Source organism: Scyliorhinus torazame, unplaced genomic scaffold (assembly GCF_047496885.1).
Source record: "Scyliorhinus torazame isolate Kashiwa2021f unplaced genomic scaffold, sScyTor2.1 scaffold_368, whole genome shotgun sequence".
Taxonomy (NCBI): Eukaryota; Metazoa; Chordata; class Chondrichthyes; order Carcharhiniformes; family Scyliorhinidae; genus Scyliorhinus; species Scyliorhinus torazame.
The window spans coordinates 136,604-164,145 of NW_027308095.1; the positions used below are offsets into that span (position 1 = coordinate 136,604).

The window sequence follows — 27,542 nt, forward strand, 5'->3', positions numbered from 1 at the left end:
AAACACAGAGAGATAGAGAGAGAGAGAGAGAGAGAGAGAAACACAGAGAGAGAGAGAAACACAGAGAGAGAGAGAGAGAGAGAAACACAGAGAGAGAGAGAGAGAGAGAGAAACACAGAGAGAGAGAGAGAGAGAGAGAGAGAGAGAAACACAGAGAGAGAGAGAGAGAGAGAGAGAGAAACACAGAGAGAGAGAGAGAGAGAGAGAGAGAGAAACACAGAGAGAGAGAGAGAGAGAGAGAAACACTGCGATGAAGTTACTGTGAAAATCTCCTCGTCGCCACATTCTGGCGCCTGTTCGGGTACACAGAGGGAGAATTCAGAATGTCCAATTCACCCAACAGCACGTCTTTGGACTGTGGGAGGAAACCGGAGCCCCCGGAGGAAACCCACGCAGACACGGGGAGGACGTGCAGACTCCGCACAGACAGTGACCCAGCGGGGAATCAAACCTGGGACCCTGGCGCTGTGTAGCAACAGTGTTAACCACTGTGCTACTGTGCTGCCCTCAGTCCTGTCCCTCTTTCTCATTGTGTCTGTCCCCCGCCCCCCCAGGGACCTCCAGCCCTGTCCCTCTTTTTGACCGCGTCTCTCTCTCTCTCTCCCCCAGGTCTCGCCATGCTGGCCGTTCGACACATCGTGGGCGGCGGGCTCCGAGGGCCTCGCCCCGCCCCAGGAGCTGCCGTCTCCCTGGCCCGGTCCACGTCCTCGACGCCCAAGCAGGTAAGCCGGGTCCCGAGGGGAAATCCGAGCAGGGGTGGCCCATTCGGCCAGTCGGACCCTGCCCCCGTCGTTCAGTACGACCGCCGTCGTTTGTGGGCCTCCAGCTCCGTTTCCCTGTCCACGTTCCGTGTCCCTTAATTCCCCCAAGACACCGACAGTCCCGCTTGTCCAGGTTGAAATGTGGTCAAGACTGGAGCTTCCCCAAAGCTCGGGGGCGGGGGGGAGAGAATGTTCTAGATTCAGAACCCTCTTGACTGAAGAGATTTCTGCTCCTCTCAGTCCTAAATGACCCCCCCCCCCCCTTTATTCTGAGAGCCCGTGGTCTCGATTCCCCGGCCAGCGGGAGCAATCACAGCCTCCCTTGGCCGCCGACAGAGCGTTTGTGCGGCTATCCGCCCTTTAGAGGCATCACCTCTGCTCAAGCCTTTCCCGCCTTTTCTCCTCCCGGAGAGGGGCAGAAGAGGAGGCTTGCCTGTGCTTGGGGAGGGGGGCGGGTAAAGGAGGGGGTGGATGTTGCGGTTGACGGCACAGACTGGGTGTGGGACCCGGGGCCTTTTGCTGCTCTGTGAGTTTAGAAGAACATAAGAACTCGGAGCAGGAGTCGGCCATCTAGCCCCTCGAGCCTGCTCCACCATTCAATGAGATCATGGCTGATCTTTTGTGGACTCAGCTCCACTTTCCGGCCCGAACACCATAACCCTTAATCCCTTTATTCTTCAAAAAACTATCTATCTTTATCTTAAAAACATTTAATGAAGGAGCCTCTACTGCTTCACTGGGCAAGGAATTCCATAGATTCACAACCCTTTGGGTGAAGAAGTTCCTCCTAAACTCAGTCCTAAATCTACTTCCCCTTATTTTGAGGCTGTGCCCCCTAGTTCTGCTTTCACCCGCCAGTGGAAACAACCTGCCAGCATCTATCCTATCTATTCCCTTCATAATTTTATATGTTTCTATAAGATCCCCCCCTCATCCTTCTAAATTCCAACGCGTACAGTCCCAGTCTACTCAACCTCTCCTCGTAATCCAACCCCTTCAGCTCTGGGATTAACCTAGTGAATCTCCTCTGCACACCCTCCAGTGCCAGTACGTCCTTTCTCAAGTAAGGAGACCAAAACTGAACACAATACTCCAGGTGTGGCCTCACGAACACCTTATACAATTGCAGCAGAACCTCCCTAGTCTTAAACTCCATCCCTCTAGCAATGAAGGACAAAATTCTATTTGCCTTAATCACCTGCTGCACCTGTAAACCAACTTTTTGCGACTCATGCACTAGCACACCCAGGTCGCTCTGCACAGCAGCATGTTTTAATATTTTATCATTTACTTCATCCCTTTTGCTGTTATTCCGACCAGAGTTTATAGGCCTCAGCACCATACCGGACTCCCTCAGCTCTCTGCATTGGAGGGTTTAGGAGGCGGGGGTAGTGAGAGAGGTCAGGTAGTGATTGTGTCTCCCCACCCCCGCCTTGCTGTCCCGCTCGGCGGGGAAGGTGCTGCTGGGATCTCACTGACGTTGGTGCCACCTTGTCTCACAGGACACACCCACCAAGACGAAGTACGGACCCCTCAAGGATGAAGACCGGATCTTTACCAACCTGTACGGCCGCCATGACTGGAGGTGAGCGGCTCTCCTGGCCAAGGGCCCGAAGGGGGGTGCTTTCACTGCCGAAACGGACGATCCCTAACTACGAGACTGGATAAATGGGGACCATTTCTCACCTGGGGTGGGGTAAAAGAGGGACACTCCCTAACTGAGGGGTGGTGTAAATGGGGACGCTCCCTTACTGAGGGGCGGTGTAAATGGGGACGCTCCCTTACTGAGGGGCGGTGTAAATGGGGATCTCCCTTACTGAGGGATGGTGTAAATGATGGGGATCTCCCTTCCTGAGGGATGGTGTAAATGGAGACGCTCCCTTACTGAGGGGCGGTGTAAATGGGGACGCTCCCTTACTGAGGGGCGGTGTAAATGGGGACGCTCCCTTACTGAGGGGCGGTGTAAATGGGGACGCTCCCTTCCTGAGGGATGGTGTAAATGGAGACGCTCCCTTACTGAGGGACGGTGTAAATTGGGATGCTCCCTTACTGAGGGATGGTGTAAATGGGGACGATCCCTTACTGAGGGACGGTGTTAATGATGGGGACCTACCTGACTGAGGGATGGTGTAAATGGAGACGCTCCCTTACTGAGGGACGGTGTAAATGGGGATGCTCCCTTACTGTGGGATGGTGTAAATGGGGACGCTCCCTTACTGAGGGACGGTGTAAATGGGGATGCTCCCTTAGTGAGGGATGGTCTAAATGAGGACGCTCCCTCACTGAGGGACTGTCTCTGGGGACGCTCCCTTACCGAGGGACTGTGTCTGGGGACGCTCCCTTACTGAGGGACGGTGTAAATGAGGACGCTCCCTTACTGAGGGACGGTGTAAATGAGGACGCTCCATTACTGAGCGACGGGACAATTGGGGCACTCCATAACCGAGGGAGGTGTCCGTGGGGACATTCCCTTACCGAGGCACTGTGTCTGTGGACGCTCCCTTACCGAGGGACAGTGTTTGGGGACGCTCCCTTACCGAGGGACTGTGTCTGTGGACGCTCCCTTACCAAGGGACTGTGTATGGGGACGCTCCCTTCCCGAGGGACTGTCTGTGGACGCTCCCTTACCAAGGGACTGTGTATGGGGACGCTCCCTTCCCGAGGGACTGTCTGGGGACGCTCCCTTACCGAGGGACTGTGTCTGTGGACGCTCCCTTACCGAGGGACTGTGTCTGGGTACGCTCCCTTACCGAGGGACTGTGTCTGCGGACGCTCCCTTACCGAGGGACTGTGTCTGGGGACGCTCCCTTACCGAGGGACTGTGTCTGGGGACGCTCCCTTACCGAGGGACTGTGTATGGGGACGCTCCCTTACCGAGGGACTGTGTCTGGGGACGCTCCCTTACCGAGGGACTGTGTATGGGGACGCTCCCTTACCGAGGGACTGTGTCTGTGGACGCTCCCTTCCCGAGGGACTGTGTCTGGGTACGCTCCCTTACCGAGGGACTGTGTATGGGGACGCTCCCTTACCGAGGGACTGTGTCTGGGGATGCTCCCTTACCGAGGGACTGTGTCTGGGTACGCTCCCTTACCGAGGGACTGTGTATGGGGACGCTCCCTTACCGAGGGACAGTGTTTGGGGACGCTCCCTTACCGAGGGACTGTGTCTGTGGACGCTCCCTTACCAAGGGACTGTGTATGGGGACGCTCCCTTCCCGAGGGACTGTCTGGGGACGCTCCCTTATCGAGGGACTGTGTCTGGGGACGCTCCCTTCCCGAGGGACTGTGTCTGGGGACGCTCCCTTCCCGAGGGACTGTGTCTGGGGACGCTCCCTTCCCGAGGGACTGTGTCTGGGGACGCTCCCTTCCCGAGGGACTGTGTCTGGGGACGCTCCCTTACCGAGGGACTGTGTCTGGGGATGCTCCCTTACCAAGGGACTGTCTGGGGACGCTCCCTTACCGAGGGACTGTGTCTGGGGACGCTCCCTTACCGAGGGACTGTGTCTGGGGACGCTCCCTTACCGAGGGACTGTATCTGGGGACGCTCCCTTACCGAGCGACTGTGTCTGGGGACGCTCCCTTACCGAGGGACTGTGTCTGGGGACGCTCCCTTACCGAGGGACTGTGTATGGGGACGCTCCCTTACCGAGGGACTGTGTATGGGGACGCTCCCTTACCGAGGGACTGTGTATGGGGACGCTCCCTTACCGAGGGACTGTGTATGGGGACGCTCCCTTACCGAGGGACTGTGTCTGGGGACGCTCCCTTCCCGAGGGACTGTGTCTGGGGACGCTCCCTTCCCGAGGGACTGTGTCTGGGGACGCTCCCTTCCCGAGGGACTGTGTCTGGGGACGCTCCCTTCCCGAGGGACTGTGTCTGGGGACGCTCCCTTCCCGAGGGACTGTGTCTGGGGACGCTCCCTTCCCGAGGGACTGTGTCTGGGGACGCTCCCTTCCCGAGGGACTGTGTATGGGGACGCTCCCTTACCGAGGGACTTTGTCTGGGGACACTCTCTTACCGAGGGACAGTGTATGGGGACACTCCCTTAGCGAGGGACTCTGTCTGGGGACGCTCCCTTACCGTGGGACAGTATGAGGACGCTCCCTTACCGAGGGAGAATGTATGGGGACGCTCCCTTATCGAGGGACAGTGTATGGGGACGCTCCCTTACCGAGGGACTGTGTCTGGGGACGCTCCCTTACCGAGGGACTGTGTCTGGGGACGCTCCCTTACCGAGGGACTGTGTCTGGGGACGCTCCCTTACCGAGGGACTGTGTCTGGGGACGCTCCCTTCCCGAGGGACTGTGTCTGGGGACGCTCCCTTCCCGAGGGACTGTGTCTGGGGACGCTCCCTTACCTGGGGACGCTCCCTTACCGAGGGACTGTGTCTGGGGACGCTCCCTTCCCGAGGGACTGTGTATGGGGACGCTCCCTTACCGAGGGACTGTGTCTGGGGACGCTCCCTTACCGAGGGACTGTGTCTGGGGACGCTCCCTTACCGAGGGACTGTGTCTGAGGAAGCTCCCTTACCGAGGGACTGTGTATGGGAACGCTCCCTTACCGAGGGACTGTGTATGGGGACGCTCCCTTACCGAGGGACTGTGTCTGGGGACGCTCCCTTCCCGAGGGACTGTGTCTGGGGACGCTCCCTTACCGAGGGACTGTGTCTGGGGACGCTCCCTTACCGAGGGACTGTGTCTGGGGACGCTCCCTTACCGAGGGACTGTGTCTGGGGACGCTCCCTTACCGAGGGACTGTGTCTGCGGACGCTCCCTTACCGAGGGACTGTGTCTGGGGACGCTCCCTTACCGAGGGACTGTGTATGGGGACGCTCCCTTACCGAGGGACTCTGTCTGGGGACGCTCCCTTCCCGAGGGACTGTGTATGGGGACGCTCCCTTACCGAGGGACTGTGTCTGGGGACGCTCCCTTCCCGAGGGACTGTGTATGGGGACGCTCCCTTACCGAGGGACTGTGTCTGGGGACGCTCCCTTCCCGAGGGACTGTGTATGGGGACGCTCCCTTACCGAGGGACTGTGTCTGGGGACGCTCCCTTCCCGAGGGACTGTGTCTGGGGACGCTCCCTTCCCGAGGGACTGTGTCTGGGGACGCTCCCTTACCTGGGGACGCTCCCTTACCTGGGGACGCTCCCTTACCGAGGGACTGTGTCTGGGGACGCTCCCTTACCGAGGGACTGTGTATGGGGACGCTCCCTTACCGAGGGACTGTGTATGGGGACGCTCCCTTACCGAGGGACTGTGTCTGGGGATGCTCCCTTCCCGAGGGACTGTGTCTGGGGACGCTCCCTTACCGAGGGACTGTGTCTGGGGACGCTCCCTTACCGAGGGACTGTGTCTGGGGACGCTCCCTTACCGAGGGACTGTGTCTGGGGACGCTCCCTTCCCGAGGGACTGTGTCTGGGGACGCTCCCTTCCCGAGGGACTGTGTCTGTGGACGCTCCCTTACCGAGGGACTGTGTCTGGGGACGCTCCCTTCCCGAGGGACTGTGTCTGGGGACGCTCCCTTCCCGAGGGACTGTGTCTGGGGACGCTCCCTTCCCGAGGGACTGTGTCTGGGGACGCTCCCTTCCCGAGGGACTGTGTCTGGGGACGCTCCCTTCCCGAGGGACTGTGTCTGGGGACGCTCCCTTCCCGAGGGACTGTGTATGGGGACGCTCCCTTACCGAGGGACTTTGTCTGGGGACACTCTCTTACCGAGGGACAGTGTATGGGGACACTCCCTTAGCGAGGGACTCTGTCTGGGGACGCTCCCTTACCGTGGGACAGTATGGGGACGCTCCCTTACCGAGGGAGAGTGTATGGGGACGCTCCCTTATCGAGGGACTGTGTCTGGGGACGCTCCCTTATCGAGGGACAGTGTCTGGGGACGCTCCCTTATCGAGGGACAGTGTATGGGGACGCTCCCTTACCGAGGGACTGTGTCTGGGGACGCTCCCTTACCGAGGGACTGTGTCTGGGGACGCTCCCTTACCGAGGGACTGTGTCTGGGGACGCTCCCTTACCGAGGGACTGTGTCTGGGGACGCTCCCTTACCGAGGGACTGTGTCTGGGGACGCTCCCTTACCGAGGGACTGTGTCTGGGGACGCTCCCTTACCGAGGGACTGTGTATGGGGACGCTCCCTTACCGAGGGACTGTGTCTGGGGATGCTCCCTTCCCGAGGGACTGTGTCTGGGGACGCTCCCTTCCCGAGGGACTGTGTCTGGGGACGCTCCCTTACCTGGGGACGCTCCCTTACCTGGGGACGCTCCCTTACCTGGGGACGCTCCCTTACCGAGGGACTGTGTCTGGGGACGCTCCCTTCCCGAGGGACTGTGTATGGGGACGCTCCCTTACCGAGGGACTGTGTATGGGGACGCTCCCTTACCGAGGGACTGTGTCTGGGGACGCTCCCTTACCGAGGGACTGTGTCTGGGTACGCTCCCTTACCGAGGGACTGTGTCTGCGGACGCTCGCTTACCGAGGGACTGTGTCTGGGGACGCTCCCTTACCGAGGGACTGTGTCTGGGGACGCTCCCTTACCGAGGGACTGTGTATGGGGACGCTCCCTTACCGAGGGACTGTGTCTGGGGACGCTCCCTTACCGAGGGACTGTGTATGGGGACGCTCCCTTACCGAGGGACTGTGTCTGTGGACGCTCCCTTCCCGAGGGACTGTGTCTGGGTACGCTCCCTTACCGAGGGACTGTGTATGGGGACGCTCCCTTACCGAGGGACTGTGTCTGGGGATGCTCCCTTACCGAGGGACTGTGTCTGGGTACGCTCCCTTACCGAGGGACTGTGTATGGGGACGCTCCCTTACCGAGGGACAGTGTTTGGGGACGCTCCCTTACCGAGGGACTGTGTCTGTGGACGCTCCCTTACCAAGGGACTGTGTATGGGGACGCTCCCTTCCCGAGGGACTGTCTGGGGACGCTCCCTTATCGAGGGACTGTGTCTGGGGACGCTCCCTTACCGAGGGACTGTGTCTGGGGACGCTCCCTTCCCGAGGGACTGTGTCTGGGGACGCTCCCTTCCCGAGGGACTGTGTCTGGGGACGCTCCCTTACCGAGGGACTGTGTCTGGGGACGCTCCCTTACCGAGGGACTGTGTCTGGGGATGCTCCCTTACCAAGGGACTGTCTGGGGACGCTCCCTTACCGAGGGACTGTGTCTGGGGACGCTCCCTTACCGAGGGACTGTGTCTGGGGACGCTCCCTTACCGAGGGACTGTATCTGGGGACGCTCCCTTACCGAGCGACTGTGTCTGGGGACGCTCCCTTACCGAGGGACTGTGTCTGGGGACGCTCCCTTACCGAGGGACTGTGTATGGGGACGCTCCCTTACCGAGGGACTGTGTATGGGGACGCTCCCTTACCGAGGGACTGTGTATGGGGACGCTCCCTTACCGAGGGACTGTGTATGGGGACGCTCCCTTACCGAGGGACTGTGTATGGGGACGCTCCCTTCCCGAGGGACTGTGTCTGGGGACGCTCCCTTCCCGAGGGACTGTGTCTGGGGACGCTCCCTTCCCGAGGGACTGTGTCTGGGGACGCTCCCTTCCCGAGGGACTGTGTCTGGGGACGCTCCCTTCCCGAGGGACTGTGTCTGGGGACGCTCCCTTCCCGAGGGACTGTGTCTGGGGACGCTCCCTTCCCGAGGGACTGTGTCTGGGGACGCTCCCTTACCTGGGGACGCTCCCTTACCTGGGGACGCTCCCTTACCGAGGGACTGTGTCTGGGGACGCTCCCTTACCGAGGGACTGTGTATGGGGACGCTCCCTTACCGAGGGACTGTGTATGGGGACGCTCCCTTACCGAGGGACTGTGTCTGGGGATGCTCCCTTCCCGAGGGACTGTGTCTGGGGACGCTCCCTTACCGAGGGACTGTGTCTGGGGACGCTCCCTTACCGAGGGACTGTGTCTGGGGACGCTCCCTTACCGAGGGACTGTGTCTGGGGACGCTCCCTTCCCGAGGGACTGTGTCTGGGGACGCTCCCTTCCCGAGGGACTGTGTCTGTGGACGCTCCCTTACCGAGGGACTGTGTCTGGGGACGCTCCCTTCCCGAGGGACTGTGTCTGGGGACGCTCCCTTCCCGAGGGACTGTGTCTGGGGACGCTCCCTTCCCGAGGGACTGTGTCTGGGGACGCTCCCTTCCCGAGGGACTGTGTCTGGGGACGCTCCCTTCCCGAGGGACTGTGTCTGGGGACGCTCCCTTCCCGAGGGACTGTGTATGGGGACGCTCCCTTCCCGAGGGACTGTGTCTGGGGACGCTCCCTTCCCGAGGGACTGTGTCTGGGGACGCTCCCTTCCCGAGGGACTGTGTCTGGGGACGCTCCCTTCCCGAGGGACTGTGTCTGGGGACGCTCCCTTCCCGAGGGACTGTGTCTGGGGACGCTCCCTTCCCGAGGGACTGTGTCTGGGGACGCTCCCTGACCTGGGGACGCTCCCTTACCTGGGGACGCTCCCTTACCGAGGGACTGTGTCTGGGGACGCTCCCTTACCGAGGGACTGTGTATGGGGACGCTCCCTTACCGAGGGACTGTGTATGGGGACGCTCCCTTACCGAGGGACTGTGTCTGGGGATGCTCCCTTCCCGAGGGACTGTGTCTGGGGACGCTCCCTTACCGAGGGACTGTGTCTGGGGACGCTCCCTTACCGAGGGACTGTGTCTGGGGACGCTCCCTTACCGAGGGACTGTGTCTGGGGACGCTCCCTTCCCGAGGGACTGTGTCTGGGGACGCTCCCTTCCCGAGGGACTGTGTCTGTGGACGCTCCCTTACCGAGGGACTGTGTCTGGGGACGCTCCCTTCCCGAGGGACTGTGTCTGGGGACGCTCCCTTCCCGAGGGACTGTGTCTGGGGACGCTCCCTTCCCGAGGGACTGTGTCTGGGGACGCTCCCTTCCCGAGGGACTGTGTCTGGGGACGCTCCCTTCCCGAGGGACTGTGTCTGGGGACGCTCCCTTCCCGAGGGACTGTGTATGGGGACGCTCCCTTACCGAGGGACTTTGTCTGGGGACACTCTCTTACCGAGGGACAGTGTATGGGGACACTCCCTTAGCGAGGGACTCTGTCTGGGGACGCTCCCTTACCGTGGGACAGTATGGGGACGCTCCCTTACCGAGGGAGAGTGTATGGGGACGCTCCCTTATCGAGGGACTGTGTCTGGGGACGCTCCCTTATCGAGGGACAGTGTCTGGGGACGCTCCCTTATCGAGGGACAGTGTATGGGGACGCTCCCTTACCGAGGGACTGTGTCTGGGGACGCTCCCTTACCGAGGGACTGTGTCTGGGGACGCTCCCTTACCGAGGGACTGTGTCTGGGGACGCTCCCTTACCGAGGGACTGTGTCTGGGGACGCTCCCTTACCGAGGGACTGTGTCTGGGGACGCTCCCTTACCGAGGGACTGTGTCTGGGGACGCTCCCTTACCGAGGGACTGTGTATGGGGACGCTCCCTTACCGAGGGACTGTGTCTGGGGATGCTCCCTTCCCGAGGGACTGTGTCTGGGGACGCTCCCTTCCCGAGGGACTGTGTCTGGGGACGCTCCCTTACCTGGGGACGCTCCCTTACCTGGGGACGCTCCCTTACCTGGGGACGCTCCCTTACCGAGGGACTGTGTCTGGGGACGCTCCCTTCCCGAGGGACTGTGTATGGGGACGCTCCCTTACCGAGGGACTGTGTATGGGGACGCTCCCTTACCGAGGGACTGTGTCTGGGGACGCTCCCTTACCGAGGGACTGTGTCTGGGTACGCTCCCTTACCGAGGGACTGTGTCTGCGGACGCTCCCTTACCGAGGGACTGTGTCTGGGGACGCTCCCTTACCGAGGGACTGTGTCTGGGGACGCTCCCTTACCGAGGGACTGTGTATGGGGACGCTCCCTTACCGAGGGACTGTGTCTGGGGACGCTCCCTTACCGAGGGACTGTGTATGGGGACGCTCCCTTACCGAGGGACTGTGTCTGTGGACGCTCCCTTCCCGAGGGACTGTGTCTGGGTACGCTCCCTTACCGAGGGACTGTGTATGGGGACGCTCCCTTACCGAGGGACTGTGTCTGGGGATGCTCCCTTACCGAGGGACTGTGTCTGGGTACGCTCCCTTACCGAGGGACTGTGTATGGGGACGCTCCCTTACCGAGGGACAGTGTTTGGGGACGCTCCCTTACCGAGGGACTGTGTCTGTGGACGCTCCCTTACCAAGGGACTGTGTATGGGGACGCTCCCTTCCCGAGGGACTGTCTGGGGACGCTCCCTTATCGAGGGACTGTGTCTGGGGACGCTCCCTTACCGAGGGACTGTGTCTGGGGACGCTCCCTTCCCGAGGGACTGTGTCTGGGGACGCTCCCTTCCCGAGGGACTGTGTCTGGGGACGCTCCCTTACCGAGGGACTGTGTCTGGGGACGCTCCCTTACCGAGGGACTGTGTCTGGGGATGCTCCCTTACCAAGGGACTGTCTGGGGACGCTCCCTTACCGAGGGACTGTGTCTGGGGACGCTCCCTTACCGAGGGACTGTGTCTGGGGACGCTCCCTTACCGAGGGACTGTATCTGGGGACGCTCCCTTACCGAGCGACTGTGTCTGGGGACGCTCCCTTACCGAGGGACTGTGTCTGGGGACGCTCCCTTACCGAGGGACTGTGTATGGGGACGCTCCCTTACCGAGGGACTGTGTATGGGGACGCTCCCTTACCGAGGGACTGTGTATGGGGACGCTCCCTTACCGAGGGACTGTGTATGGGGACGCTCCCTTACCGAGGGACTGTGTATGGGGACGCTCCCTTCCCGAGGGACTGTGTCTGGGGACGCTCCCTTCCCGAGGGACTGTGTCTGGGGACGCTCCCTTCCCGAGGGACTGTGTCTGGGGACGCTCCCTTCCCGAGGGACTGTGTCTGGGGACGCTCCCTTCCCGAGGGACTGTGTCTGGGGACGCTCCCTTCCCGAGGGACTGTGTCTGGGGACGCTCCCTTCCCGAGGGACTGTGTATGGGGACGCTCCCTTACCGAGGGACTTTGTCTGGGGACACTCTCTTACCGAGGGACAGTGTATGGGGACACTCCCTTAGCGAGGGACTCTGTCTGGGGACGCTCCCTTACCGTGGGACAGTATGGGGACGCTCCCTTACCGAGGGAGAGTGTATGGGGACGCTCCCTTATCGAGGGACAGTGTATGGGGACGCTCCCTTACCGAGGGACTGTGTCTGGGGACGCTCCCTTACCGAGGGACTGTGTCTGGGGACGCTCCCTTACCGAGGGACTGTGTCTGGGGACGCTCCCTTCCCGAGGGACTGTGTCTGGGGACGCTCCCTTCCCGAGGGACTGTGTCTGGGGACGCTCCCTTACCTGGGGACGCTCCCTTACCGAGGGACTGTGTCTGGGGACGCTCCCTTCCCGAGGGACTGTGTATGGGGACGCTCCCTTACCGAGGGACTGTGTCTGGGGACGCTCCCTTACCGAGGGACTGTGTCTGGGGACGCTCCCTTACCGAGGGACTGTGTCTGAGGAAGCTCCCTTACCGAGGGACTGTGTATGGGAACGCTCCCTTACCGAGGGACTGTGTATGGGGACGCTCCCTTACCGAGGGACTGTGTCTGGGGACGCTCCCTTCCCGAGGGACTGTGTCTGGGGACGCTCCCTTACCGAGGGACTGTGTCTGGGGACGCTCCCTTACCGAGGGACTGTGTCTGGGGACGCTCCCTTACCGAGGGACTGTGTCTGGGGACGCTCCCTTACCGAGGGACTGTGTCTGCGGACGCTCCCTTACCGAGGGACTGTGTCTGGGGACGCTCCCTTACCGAGGGACTGTGTATGGGGACGCTCCCTTACCGAGGGACTGTGTCTGGGGACGCTCCCTTACCGAGGGACTCTGTCTGGGGACGCTCCCTTCCCGAGGGACTGTGTATGGGGACGCTCCCTTACCGAGGGACTGTGTCTGGGGACGCTCCCTTCCCGAGGGACTGTGTATGGGGACGCTCCCTTACCGAGGGACTGTGTCTGGGGACGCTCCCTTCCCGAGGGACTGTGTATGGGGACGCTCCCTTACCGAGGGACTGTGTCTGGGGACGCTCCCTTCCCGAGGGACTGTGTCTGGGGACGCTCCCTTCCCGAGGGACTGAGTCTGGGGACGCTCCCTTACCTGGGGACGCTCCCTTACCTGGGGACGCTCCCTTACCGAGGGACTGTGTCTGGGGACGCTCCCTTACCGAGGGACTGTGTATGGGGACGCTCCCTTACCGAGGGACTGTGTATGGGGACGCTCCCTTACCGAGGGACTGTGTCTGGGGATGCTCCCTTCCCGAGGGACTGTGTCTGGGGACGCTCCCTTACCGAGGGACTGTGTCTGGGGACGCTCCCTTACCGAGGGACTGTGTCTGGGGACGCTCCCTTACCGAGGGACTGTGTCTGGGGACGCTCCCTTCCCGAGGGACTGTGTCTGGGGACGCTCCCTTCCCGAGGGACTGTGTCTGTGGACGCTCCCTTACCGAGGGACTGTGTCTGGGGACGCTCCCTTCCCGAGGGACTGTGTCTGGGGACGCTCCCTTCCCGAGGGACTGTGTCTGGGGACGCTCCCTTCCCGAGGGACTGTGTCTGGGGACGCTCCCTTCCCGAGGGACTGTGTCTGGGGACGCTCCCTTCCCGAGGGACTGTGTCTGGGGACGCTCCCTTCCCGAGGGACTGTGTCTGGGGACGCTCCCTTCCCGAGGGACTGTGTATGGGGACGCTCCCTTACCGAGGGACTTTGTCTGGGGACACTCTCTTACCGAGGGACAGTGTATGGGGACACTCCCTTAGCGAGGGACTCTGTCTGGGGACGCTCCCTTACCGTGGGACAGTATGGGGACGCTCCCTTACCGAGGGAGAGTGTATGGGGACGCTCCCTTATCGAGGGACTGTGTCTGGGGACGCTCCCTTATCGAGGGACAGTGTCTGGGGACGCTCCCTTATCGAGGGACAGTGTATGGGGACGCTCCCTTACCGAGGGACTGTGTCTGGGGACGCTCCCTTACCGAGGGACTGTGTCTGGGGACGCTCCCTTACCGAGGGACTGTGTCTGGGGACGCTCCCTTACCGAGGGACTGTGTCTGGGGACGCTCCCTTCCCGAGGGACTGTGTCTGGGGACGCTCCCTTACCGAGGGACTGTGTCTGGGGACGCTCCCTTACCTGGGGACGCTCCTTTACCTGGGGACGCTCCCTTACCGAGGGACTGTGTCTGGGGACGCTCCCTTCCCGAGGGACTGTGTATGGGGACGCTCCCTTACCGAGGGACTGTGTATGGGGACGCTCCCTTACCGAGGGACTGTGTCTGAGGAAGCTCCCTTACCGAGGGACTGTGTATGGGAACGCTCCCTTACCGAGGGACTGTGTATGGGGACGCTCCCTTACCGAGGGACTGTGTCTGGGGACGCTCCCTTCCCGAGGGACTGTGTCTGGGGACGCTCCCTTCCCGAGGGACTGTGTCTGGGGACGCTCCCTTACCGAGGGACTGTGTCTGGGGACGCTCCCTTACCGAGGGACTGTGTCTGCGGACGCTACCTTACCGAGGGACTGTGTCTGCGGACGCTCCCTTACCGAGGGACTGTGTCTGGGGACGCTCCCTTACCGAGGGACTGTGTATGGGGACGCTCCCTTACCGAGGGACTGTGTCTGGGGACGCTCCCTTACCGAGGGACTCTGTCTGGGGACGCTCCCTTCCCGAGGGACTGTGTATGGGGACGCTCCCTTACCGAGGGACTGTGTCTGGGGACGCTCCCTTCCCGAGGGACTGTGTATGGGGACGCTCCCTTACCGAGGGACTGTGTCTGGGGACGCTCCCTTCCCGAGGGACTGTGTATGGGGACGCTCCCTTACCGAGGGACTGTGTCTGGGGACGCTCCCTTCCCGAGGGACTGTGTATGGGGACGCTCCCTTCCCGAGGGACTGTGTCTGGGGACGCTCCCTTCCCGAGGGACTGTGTCTGGGGACGCTCCCTTACCTGGGGACGCTCCCTTACCTGGGGACGCTCCCTTACCGAGGGACTGTGTATGGGGACGCTCCCTTACCGAGGGACTGTGTCTGGGGACACTCTCTTACCGAGGGACAGTGTATGGGGACGCTCCCTTACCGAGGGACAGTGTATGGGGACGCTCCCTTAGCGAGGGACTCTGTCTGGGGACGCTCCCTTACCGTGGGACAGTATGGGGACGCTCCCTTACCGAGGGAGAGTGTATGGGGACGCTCCCTTATCGAGGGACAGTGTATGGGGATGCTCCCTTACCGAGGGACTGTGTCTGGGGACGCTCCCTTACCGAGGGACTGTGTCTGGGGACGCTCCCTTACCGAGGGACTGTGTCTGGGGACGCTCCCTTACCGAGGGACTGTGTCTGGGGACGCTCCCTTACCGAGGGACTGTGTCTGGGGACGCTCCCTTACCGAGGGACTGTGTCTGGGGACGCTCCCTTACCGAGGGACTGTGTCTGGGGACGCTCCCTTACCGAGGGACTGTGTCTGGGGACGCTCCCTTACCGAGGGACTGTGTCTGGGGACGCTCCCTTCCCGAGGGACTGTGTCTGGGGACGCTCCCTTATCTGGGGACGCTCCCTTACCGAGGGACTGTGTCTGGGGACGCTCCCTTACCGAGGGACTGTGTCTGGGGACGCTCCCTTACCGAGGGACTGAGTCTGGGGACGCTCCCTTCCCGAGGGACTGTGTATGGGGACGCTCCCTTACCGAGGCACTGTGTCTGGGGACGCTCCCTTACCGAGGGACTCTGTCTGGGGACGCTCCCTTAGCGAGGGACTGTGTATGGGGACGCTCCCTTACCGAGGGACTGTGTCTGGGGACGCTCCCTTACCGAGGGACTGTGTATGGGGACGCTCCCTTACCGAGGGACTGTGTATGGGGACGCTCCCTTACCGAGGGACTGTGTATGGGGACGCTCCCTTACCGAGGGACTGTGTATGGGGACGCTCCCTTACCGAGGGACTGTGTATGGGGACGCTCCCTTACCGAGGGACTGTGTATGGGGACGCTCCCTTACCGAGGGACTGTGTATGGGGACGCTCCCTTACCGAGGGACTGTGTATGGGGACGCTCCCTTACCGAGGGACTGTGTATGGGGACGCTCCCTTACCGAGGGACTGTGTCTGGGGACGCTCCCTTACCGAGGGACTGTGCATGGGGACGCTCCCTTACCGAGGGACTGTGTATGGGGACGCTCCCTTACCGAGGGACTGTGTCTGGGGACGCTCCCTTACCGAGGGACTGTGTCTGGGGACGCTCCCTTACCGAGGGACTGTGTATGGGGACGCTCCCTTACCGAGGGACTGTGCATGGGGACGCTCCCTTACCGAGGGACTGTGTCTGGGGATGCTCCCTTCCCGAGGGACTGTGTATGGGGACGCTCCCTTACCGAGGGACTGTGTCTGGGGACCCTCCCTTACCGAGGGACTGTGTCTGTGGACGCTCCCTTACCGAGGGACTGTGTATGGGGACGCTCCCTTACCGAGGGACTGTGTCTGGGGACCCTCCCTTACCGAGGGACTGTGTCTGTGGACGCTCCCTTACCGAGGGACTGTGTATGGGGACGCTCCCTTACCGAGGGACTGTGTCTGGGGACGCTCCCTTACCGAGGGACTGTGTCTGGGGATGCTCCCTTCCCGAGGGACTGTGTATGGGGACGCTCCCTTACCGAGGGACTGTGTATGGGGACGCTCCCTTACCGAGGGACTGTGCATGGGGACGCTCCCTTACCGAGGGACTGTGTCTGGGGATGCTCCCTTCCCGAGGGACTGTGTATGGGGACGCTCCCTTACCGAGGGACTGTGCATGGGGACGCTCCCTTACCGAGGGACTGTGTCTGGGGACCCTCCCTTACCGAGGGACTGTCTGGGGACGCTCCCTTACCGAGGGACTGTGTCTGGGGACCCTCCCTTACCGAGGGACTGTGCATGGGGACGCTCCCTTACCGAGGGACTGTGTCTGGGGATGCTCCCTTCCCGAGGGACTGTGTATGGGGACGCTCCCTTACCGAGGGACTGTGTCTGGGGATGCTCCCTTCCCGAGGGACTGTGTATGGGGACGCTCCCTTACCGAGGGACTGTGTATGGGGATGCTCCCTTCCCGAGGGACTGTGTATGGGGACGCTCCCTTACCGAGGGACTGTGTCTGGGGATGCTCCCTTCCCGAGGGACTGTGTATGGGGACGCTCCATTACCGAGGGACTGTGTATGGGGACGCTCCCTTACCGAGGGACTGTGTATGGGGACGCTCCCTTACCGAGGGACTGTGCATGGGGACGCTCCCTTACCGAGGGACTGTGTCTGGGGACGCTCCCTTACCGAGGGACTGTGTCTGGGGACGCTCCCTTACCTGGGGACGCTCCCTTACCGAGGGACTGTGTCTGGGGACGCTCCCTTACCGAGGGACTGTCTGGGGACGCTCCCTTACCGAGGGACTGTGTCTGGGGACGCTCCCTTCCCGAGGGACTGTGTCTGGGGACGCTCCCTTACCGAGGGACTGTGTCTGGGGACGCTCCCTTCCCGAGGGACTGTGTCTGGGGACGCTCCCTTACCGAGGGACTGTGTATGGGGACGCTCCCTTCCCGAGGGACTGTGTCTGGGGACGCTCCCTTACCGAGGGACTGTGTATGGGGACGCTCCCTTACCTGGGGACGCTCCCTTACCGAGGGACTGTGTCTGGGGACGCTCCCTTCCCGAGGGACTGTGTATGGGGACGCTCCCTTACCGAGGGACTGTGTCTGGGGACGCTCCCTTACCGAGGGACTGTGTATGGGGACGCTCCCTTACCGAGGGACTGTGTCTGGGGACGCTCCCTTACCGAGGGACTGTGTCTGGGGACGCTCCCTTCCCGAGGGACTGTGTCTGGGGACGCTCCCTTACCGAGGGACTGTGTCTGGGGACGCTCCCTTACCGAGGGACTGTGTATGGGGACGCTCCCTTACCGAGGGACTGTGTATGGGGACGCTCCCTTACCGAGGGACTGTGTATGGGGACGCTCCCTTACCGAGGGACTGTGTGTGGGGACGCTCCCTTGCCGAGGGACTGTGTAAGGGGACGCTCCCTTACCGAGGGACTGTGCATGGGGACGCTCCCTTACCGAGGGACTCTGTCTGGGGACGCTCCCTTCCCGAGGGACTGTGTCTGGGGATGCTCCCTTCACGAGGGACTGTGTCTGGGGATGCTCCCTTCCCGAGGGACTGTGTCTGGGGACGCTCCCTTACTGAGGGACTGTGTCTGGGGACGCTCCCTTCCCGAGGGACTCTGTCCGGGGACGCTCCCTTACTCCGCCTCCTCCTTGCCATTCCAGGTGAGTTTACCACTGACTCTGAGCTGATGACTGGCTGAATAACTTGCTGTCCTGTCTCTCCCCAGGCTGAAGGGAGCTCTGAAACGAGGTGACTGGTACAAAACCAAAGAGATTCTCCTGAAAGGGGTGGACTGGATTCTCGGAGAGGTGAAGACATCCGGCCTGCGGGGGAGGGGAGGAGCTGGATTTCCCTCGGGAATGAAATGGGGCTTCATGAACAAACCCCCAGATGGAAGGTGAGGAAACATGTCGGAGCATCCCATTGGGATTGTAGAGGGAGCTTTACTCTGTATCTAACCCCGTGCTGTACCTGTCCTGGGAGTGTTTGATGGGGACAGTGTAGAGGGAGCTTTACTCTGTATCTAACCCCGTGCTGTTCCTGTCCTGGGAGTGTTTGATGGGGACAGTGTAGAGGGAGCTTTACTCTGTATCTAACCCCGTGCTGTTCCTGTCCTGGGAGAGTTTGATGGGGACAGTGCAGAGGGAGCTTTACTCTGTATCTAACCCCGTGCTGTACCTCTCCTGGGAGTGTTTGATGGCGACAGTGTAGAGGGAGCTTTACTCTGTATCTAACCCCGTGCTGTTCCTGTCCTGGGAGTGTTTGATGGGGACAGTGTAGAGGGAGCTTTACTCTGTATCTAACCCCGTGCTGTTCCTGTCCTGGGAGTGTTTGATGGGGACAGTGTAGAGGGAGCTTTACTCTGTATCTAACCCCGTGCTGTTCCTGTCCTGGGAGAGTTTGATGGGGACAGTGCAGAGGGAGCTTTACTCTGTATCTAACCCCGTGCTGTACCTGTCCTGGGAGTGTTTGATGGGGACAGTGTAGAAGGAGCTTTACTCTGTACCTAACCCGGTGCTGTACCTGTCCTGGGAGTGTTTGATGGGGACAGTGCAGAGGGAGCTTTACTCTGTATCTAACCCCGTGCTGTACCTGTCTCTGGGTATGGTCTGGGTGGGGTCACTGTTGCGGGAGGTTCACTAGTTCTTGTAAGTTATCGCGTTCTTCACTCCCGGACAGAGTGCAGTTCATGAACTGCTTTTTTGAAGCAGTACAAGGGAGCAAAGCCTCCAGCAGGTGGCCTGCCTTCTCCGAACACAGGAAATGGCCCAGCCGAGGTCCCTGTCTGGAGATTGGAACTGGGTCTATCTGGTGCCGGAATGTGATTTTCCCTGGACATGGGACTGGAAGTTTGCGGAGTCCAGGTGGGGCGAAGACGGCAGATTTCCTTCCCAAAGGCCCACATGGGTCTTCACAACAATTGCTAGTTTCACAATCGCCATCACTCCGATTCGATCCTCGGTTTGTTTACGAATGATTAATTCAATTGGAATGTGGTTTTCTCCTGAATCTGATGGATTCAGTTCTATAACGAAGCTTCCAACGTTCAGGTCAGTCCCTGAGACCAGGATCCTGCCCCACATTACGCTGGGGCCGCTGGATTACTGCCTGGTCACCGTACCACACGGTCATTGTCTCCTCCTTGCCCTTTGTTGCTTGTCTGCTTTAGACCCAAGTTCCTGGTTGTGAATGCTGATGAGGGGGAGCCTGGAACATGCAAGGACCGCGAGATCATGAGGCACGATCCCCACAAGTTGATTGAAGGCTGCCTGGTGGCGGGCCGCTCGATGGGAGCTCAAGCTGCTTATATCTACATCCGGGGAGAGTTCTATAACGAAGCTTCCAACGTTCAGGTCAGTCCCTGAGACCAGGATCCTGCCCCACAACCCTCCCTGTCTCTGTAACCCCCTCCAACCCCTACAACCCTCCCTATCTCTGTAACCTCCTCCTGCCCCACAACCCTCCCTGTCTCTGTAACCCCCTCCAGCCCCTACACCCCTCCCTATCTCTGTAACCTCCTCCTGCCCCACAACCCTCCCTGTCTCTGTAACCCCCTCCAACCACACACCCCTCCCTGTCTCTGTAACCTCCTCCAACCACACACCCCTCCCTATCGCTGTTACCTCCTCCAACCCCCTACACCCTCCCTATCTCTGTAACCTCCTCCAGCCCCTACACACCTCCCTATCTCTGTAACCTCCTCCAGCCCCTACACCCTCCCTATCTCTGTAACCTCCTCCAGCCCCTACACCCTCCCTATCTCTGTAATCTCCTCCAGCCCCTACACACCTCCCTATCTCTGTAACCTCCTCCAGCCCCCTACAACCCTCCCTATCTCTGTAACCCCCTCCAACCACACACCCCTCCCTATCTCTGTAACCTCCTCCAACCACACAACCCTCCCTATCTCTGTAACCTCCTCCAACCACACAACCCTCTCTATCTCTGTAACCTCCTCCAGCCCCTACACCCTCCCTATCTCTGTAACCTCCTCCAACCACACAACCCTCCCTATCTCTGCAACCCCCTCCAACCACACAACCCTCTCTATCTCTGTAACCTCCTCCAACCACACAACCCTCCCTATCTCTGTAACCCCCTCCAACCACACAACCCTCCCTATCTCTGTAACCCCCTCCAACCACACAACCCTCTCTATCTCTGTAACCCCCTCCAACCACACAACCCTCCCTATCTCTGTAACCCCCTCCAACCACACAACCCTCTCTATCTCTGTAACCCCCTCCAACCACACAACCCTCCCTATCTCTGTAACCCCCTCCAACCACACAACCCTCCCTATCTCTGTAACCTCCTCCAACCACACAACCCTCCCTATCTCTGTAACCTCCTCCAACCACACAACCCTCCCTATCTCTGTAACCCCCTCCAACCACACAACCCTCCCTGTCTCTGTAACCCCGTCAAACCACACACCCCTCCCTGTCTCTGTAACCTCCTCCAACCACACCCCTCCCTATCTCTGTAACCTCCTCCAACCCCCTACAACCCTCCCTATCTCTGTAACCTCCTCCAACCCCCTACAACCCTCCCTATCTCTGTAACCTCCTCCAACCACACAACCCTCTCTATCTCTGTAACCTCCTCCAACCCCCTACAACCCTCCCTATCTCTGTAACCTCCTCCAACCACACAACCCTCTCTATCTCTGTAACCCCCTCCAACCACACAATCCTCCCTATCTCTGTAACCTCCTCCAACCACACAACCCTCCCTATCTCTGTAACCTCCTCCAGCACCTACACCCCTCCCTATCTCTGTAACCTCCTATAACCACACACCCCTCCCTATCTCTGTAACCCCCTCCAACCACACACCCCTCCCTATCTCTGTAACCTCCTCCAGCACCTACACCCCTCCCTATCTCTGTAACCCTCTCCAACCCCTACACCCCTCCCTATCTCTGTAACCCTCTCCAACCACACGACCCTCCCTATCTCTGTAACCCCCTCCAACCACACAACCCTCCCTATCTCTGTAACCCCCTCCAACCACACAACCCTCCCTATCTCTGTAACCTCCTCCAACCCCCTACAACCCTCCCTATCTCTGTAACCTCCTCCAACCACACAACCCTCTCTATCTCTGTAACCTCCTCCAACCACACACCCCTCCCTATCTCTGTAACCCCTCCAACCACACAACCCTCCCTATCTCTGTAACCTCCTCCAACCACACAACCCTCCCTATCTCTGTAACCCCCTATAACCACACAACCCTCCCTATCTCTGTAACCCCCTCCAGTCCCTACACCCCTCCCTATCTCTGTAACCTCCTCCAGCCCCTACAACCCTCCCTATCTCTGTAACCCCTCCAACCACACAACCCTCCCTATCTCTGTAACCTCCTCCAACCACACAACCCTCCCTATCTCTGTAACCCCCTCCAACCACACACCCCTCCCTATCTCTGTAACCTCCTCCAGCACCTACACCCCTCCCTATCTCTGTAACTCCTCCAACCACACAACCCTCCCTATCTCTGTACCCTCCTCCAACCACACAACCCTCCCTATCTCTGTAACCTCCTATAACCACACAACCCTCCCTATCTCTGTAGCCTCCTCCAGCCCCGACACCCCTCCCTATCTCTGTAACCTCCTCCAGCACCTACACCCCTCCCTATCTCTGTAACCTCCTCCAGCACCTACACCCCTCCCTATCTCTGTAACCCCCTCCAACCACACAACCCTCCCTATCTCTGTAACCCCCCTCCAACCACACAACCCTCTCTATCTCTGTAACCCCCTCCAACCACACAACCCTCTCTATCTCTGTAACCCCTCCAACCACACAACCCTCCCTATCTCTGTAACCCCCTCCAACCACACGACCCTCCCTATCTCTGTAACCCCCTCCAACCACACAACCCTCCCTATCTCTGTAACCCCCTCCAACCACACAACCCTCCCTATCTCTGTAACCTCCTCCAACCACACAACCCTCCCTATCTCTGTAACCCCCTCCAACCACACAACCCTCCCTATCTCTGTAACCCCCTCCAACCACACAACCCTCCCTATCTCTGTAACCCCCTATAACAACGCAACCCTCCCTATCTCTGTAACCCCCTCCAACCACACGACCCTCCCTATCTCTGTAACCCCCTCCAACCACACAACCCTCCCTATCTCTGTAACCCCCTCCAACCACACAGCCCTCCCTATCTCTGTAACCCCCTCCAACCACACACCCCTCCCTATCTCTGTAACCTCCTATAACCACACAACCCTCTCTATCTCTGTAACCCCCTCCAACCACACGACCCTCTCTATCTCTGTAACCCCCTCCAACCACACAACCCTCCCTATCTCTGTAACCTCCTCCAGCCCCTACAACCCTCTCTACCTCTGTAACGCCCTCCAACCACACAACCCTCCCTATCTCTGTAACCCCCTCCAACCACACAACCCTCCCTATCTCTGTAACCCTCTCCAACCCTACAACCCTCCCTATCTCTGTAACCTCCTCCAGCCCCTACAACCCTCCCTATCTCTGGAACCTCCTTCAGCCCCTACAACCCTCCCTATCTCTGTAACCTCCTCCAGCCCCTACAACCCTCCCTATCTCTGTAACCTCCTCCAGCCTCTACACCCCTCCCTATCTCTGTAACCTCCTCCCGCCCCTACAACCCTCCCTATCTCTATAACCTCCTCCAGTCCCTACAACCCTCCCTATCTCTGTAACCTCCTCCAGTCCCTACAACCCGCCCTATCTCTATAACCTCCTCCAGTCCCTACACCCCTCCCTATCTCTGTAACCTCCTCCCGCCCCTACAACCCTCCCTATCTCTATAACCTCCTCCAGCCCCTACAACCCTCCCTATCTCTGTAACCTCCTCCAGCCCCTACAAACCTCCCTATCTCTGTAACCTCCTCCAGCCCCTACACACCTCCCTATCTCTGTAACCTCCTCCAGTCCCTACACCCCTCCCTATCTCTGTAACCTCCTCCAGTCCCTACACCCCTCCCTATCTCTGTAACCTCCTCCAGCCCCTACAACCCTCCCTATCTCTGTAACCTCCTCCAGTTCCTACACCCCTCCCTATCTCTGTAACCTCCTCCAGTCCCTACACCCTTCCCTATCTCTGTAACCTCCTCCAGTCCCTACACCCCTCCCTATCTCTGTAACCACCTCCAGTCCCTACACCCCTCCCTATCTCTGTAACCTTCTCCAGCCCCTACAACCCTCCCTATCTCTGTAACCTCCTCCAGTCCCTACACCCCTCCCTATCTCTGTAACCTCCTCTAGTCCCTACACCCCTCCCTATCTCTGGAAGCCTCTACAACCTCCCATGATTCCTCCAATTCCTGTACCAGCGTGTTGGAATCTGTAATTTAAGGATCTTAACCTGTCGAACTACGCGAAGTTTGTTGGAAGCTTAGTTGATGAATCAAAGTCCTGGCGCAATACGACAAGTTGTAAGATTTGGAATATTTCTGGACTCTGCCAAGTTGTTCGATTCCTAGTATTATTCGACTGCGTAAATTTGAAAGATTTATATTATTTCTACTCTTCGGTTACCAGTAGCGATTACTGGGACTCAGCATAAATTTGCAGTTAAAACTTCTCAGGTACCAAAAGGAATTATTTTATTTTGTCTTCTATTGGTTACAATTTGAAAGTCATTTAAAAGGCAATTCGTAGACAATTCGAAGCTTTCAGAGAATTACAGACATGGGGCGAGATTCTCCGTCCCCCCGCCGGGTCGGGGAATCGCTGGGGGGGCTGGCGTGAATCGCGCCGCGCCGGTTGGCGGGCCCCCCCCCCGCGCGATTCTCTGGCCCGGATGGGCCGAAGTCCCGCCGCTAAAATGCCTGTCCCGCCGGCGTAGATTAAACCACCTACCTTACCGGCGGGACAAGGCGGCGCGGGCGGGCTCCGGGGTCCTGGGGGGGCGCGGGGCGATCTGACCCCGGAGGGTGCCCCCACGCTGGCCTGGCCCGCGATCGGGGCCCACCGATCCGCGGGCGGGCCTGTGCCGTGGGGGCACTCTTTTCCTTCCGCCTTCGCCACGGTCTCCACCATGGCGGAGGCGGAAGAGACTCCCTCCACTGCGCATGCGCGGGGATGCCGTGAGCGGCCGCTGACGCTCCCGCGCATTCCCCGCCCGGGGATGTCATTTCCGCGCCAGCTGGCGGGGCAACAAAGGCCGTTTCCGGCAGCTGGCGGGGCGGAAATTCGTCCGGCGCCGACCTAGCCCCTCAATGTTGGGGCTCGGCCCCCAAAGATGCGGAGCATTCTGCACCTTTGGGGCGGCGCGATGCCCGACTGATTGGCGCCGTTTTGGGCGCCAGTCGGTGGACATCGCGCCGTTTCCGGAGAATTTCGCCCATTATCTTTTTTGCTTAGGCAGACAGCTCGAAAGTAACTTTTTAATAGGTCAAAGTCTAGCAATGAAACATGAAGAGAGAGAGAGAGAGAGAGGTAAACTTCAGCTAAACTCAAACTCAAGTACAAAACAGACTGACAGAATCAAAAAATCAAAGACAGTACCCCCAAAAGACAACTCAACACTAACTAACAGAATGACAACACAACACAACATCACAACACCACACAATACACTGCAGAAAGACTCTGAGAATTAAAGGCAGCAATTAAGGACAGACAATACTAAAATGACGGGCGGAAACATTTCAGTTATACCCTTCCATATCTGTCTTAAGTCATCTAATCACCCCCCAATATAATCCGAATTGGTTTGGGTTAGACTCAAACACATTTGATTTGATGGCAAGCCGTCCATCTTCAATGTGCAACATCAGCTTTTAATTGTTTCATGTCTGCATGTTATGGAATGTGATATTCTGCTAATCTTTACCAGCAATAAACTGGTTTTAAGCTAGCTTGGCTAATGTAACAATGGAGACTTCATATCGAGAAAGATTGAGTAAAATATATATATGATTCAATGCTTTACAAACTGCACTGGACTCCTGCCACCTCGTTGCCATGGAACTCCTTCCTTGTCCTTGACAATTAGCACAAGCAGTGTCAAATTGTCTTGCAACTGTGCTGCTATAATCTATGATGGAATTTTATGCTGATCCATGTATCTATTGAAGACCTGAATTTATGGGTGCTGAAATTTTCATTTTTAATGAGTATTTAAAACTAGGGCTTAATATTTATGCTTAAACAGCTATCTTTTACCTATACTAGTTGTATTCGAAATACCTGGCTTCTACACAGCCTCCCCGAACAGGCGCCGGAATGTGGCGACTAGGGGCTTTTCACAATAACTTCATTTGAAGCCTACTTGTGACAATAAGTGATTATTATTAATATCTGCAATTTCCATCACTCCTCCTTGATTGGCTGCACCTTGAGCTGCTTGGTCTCCCTACTTAGGGATTTCCTCCCTAAACCCCTCTGCCTCTTTCTACCTCCCTCCTCTCCCCTCCCCCAAGACACTCCTACATACATCCCCCCCCCCCCCCGACCAAGCTTCAGTCACCTGTCCTTCGATCATATACTGAACGATTAAAGATGCGGTTTCAATGTGACTGGTTGATTTCACTGCAGGCTAAGAGCTTTTCAATCGAGCTTATTTTGAAATTATAAAATTATAGCGGGTGCTTGGAATTGACTGAGCAGAATTAACGAAGTCTGTTGGCTGGGATTTGACCCTTGCTCCCCAAAGGGTTGTAGGTCCCAGTTTCTGATAGCTCTGTTTCTGTCTGTTGCTGGCAGGTCGCGATCAGAGAGGCATACGAGGCGGGCCTGATTGGGAAGAATGCCTGTGGGTCGGGATATGACTTCGACGTGTATGTTTTCCGTGGAGCTGGCGCCTACATCTGTGGGGAGGAGACGGCCCTGATCGAGTCGCTGGAGGGGAAGCCGGGAAAACCTCGTTTGAAGCCCCCTTTCCCCGCTGACGTGGGTGAGCTATTCTGATTCTCCTGGGAAAGTTGTAAAGGCCACAAATGTGAGGTCATGCATTTTGGAAGGTCTAATGCAGGTCGGGAATATACAGTGAATGGTAGAACCCTCAAGAGTATTGAAAGTCAGAGAGATCTAGGAGTACAGGTCCACAGGTCATTGAAAGGGGCAACACAGGTGGAGAAGGTAGTCAAGAAGGCATACGGCATGCTTGCCTTCATTGGCCGGGGCATTGAGTATAAGAATTGGCAAGTCATGTTGCAGCTGTATAGAACCTTAGTTAGGCCACACTTGGAGCATAATGTTCCATTCTGGTCGCCACACTACCAGAAGGATGTGGAGGCTTTAGAGAGGGTGCAGAAGAGATTTACCAGGATGTTGCCTGGCATGGAGTGCATAAGCTATGAGGAGCGTTGAATGAACTCGGTTTGTTCTCACTGGAACGAAGGAGGTTGAGGGGAGACTTGATAGAGGTATACAAAATTATGAGGGGCATAGACAGAGTGGATAGTCAGAGGCTTTTCCCCGGGGTAGAGGGGTCGAGTGGATAGTCAGAGGCTTTTCCCCGGGGTAGAGGGGTCAATTACTAGGGGGCATAGGTTTAAGGTGAGAGGGGCAAGGTTTAGAGTAGATGTACGAGGCAAGTTTTTTTACACAGAGGGTAGTGGGGGCCTGGAACTCGCTACCGGAGGAGGTGGTGGAAGCAGGGACGATAGTGACATTTAAGGGGCATCTTGACAAATACATGAATAGGATGGGAATAGAGGGATATGGACCCCGGGAGGGTAGAAGATTGTAGTTTAGTCGGGCAGCATGGTCGGCACGGGCTTGGAGGGCCAAAGGGCCTGTTCCTGTGCTGTACATTTCTTTGTTCTTTGTCAAGGGGCGGCGAGGGTGGGGCGTGGAGAGGGGACAGGGACCGGGCAGTGAAAGAGGGAGGGGAGAGGAAGGGAGGGAAGAGATCAGCAGTGGGAGTGAGGGAGGGAGAAGGAGGACGGTTCGAGGAAGAGGGAGCGGGAAGGTGGGAGGAGGAGAGAAGGTGGGAGGGAGAGGGGGATTGGAGAGACTGAAGAACGTAGAGAGGGGAGGAGGGTGGGGAGAGTGAGGAACTGAGAAGAATTGGATGTGGGGGGGAGAAGGTGGGTGTGGGGGGGGGGAGAGAAGGTGGGTGTGGGGGGGGCGGAAAAGGTGGGTGTGGGGGGGTAGAGAGAAAAGGTGGGTGTGGGGGGGGAGAAGGTTGG

General features: G+C 59.0%; 1 protein-coding gene across 1 annotated transcript; it reads left to right on the forward strand.

Annotated features, from left to right (window-relative positions):
* Positions 1–566: 566 nt before the first annotated feature.
* LOC140406214 (NADH dehydrogenase [ubiquinone] flavoprotein 1, mitochondrial-like) lies at positions 567–26,316 on the forward strand. The gene is made up of 5 exons (XM_072494355.1): positions 567–722; positions 2,264–2,346; positions 18,123–18,293; positions 19,566–19,749; positions 26,113–26,316. The coding sequence occupies exons 1-5, from the start codon at positions 618–620 to the stop codon at positions 26,314–26,316; spliced, it is 747 nt and encodes a 248-aa protein (XP_072350456.1). The 5' UTR covers positions 567–617.
* Positions 26,317–27,542: the final 1,226 nt, after the last annotated feature.

Coding starts and splice junctions, on each gene's coding strand:
- LOC140406214 (XM_072494355.1), top strand. CDS start 618: ATGCTGGCCGTTCGACACATCGTGGGCGGCGGGCTCCGAGGGCCTCGC. Junction 18,294..19,565: donor AACAAACCCCCAGATGGAAG/GTGAGGAAACAT, acceptor TGTCTGCTTTAG/ACCCAAGTTCCTGGTTGTGA. Junction 19,750..26,112: donor ACGAAGCTTCCAACGTTCAG/GTCAGTCCCTGA, acceptor TGTTGCTGGCAG/GTCGCGATCAGAGAGGCATA.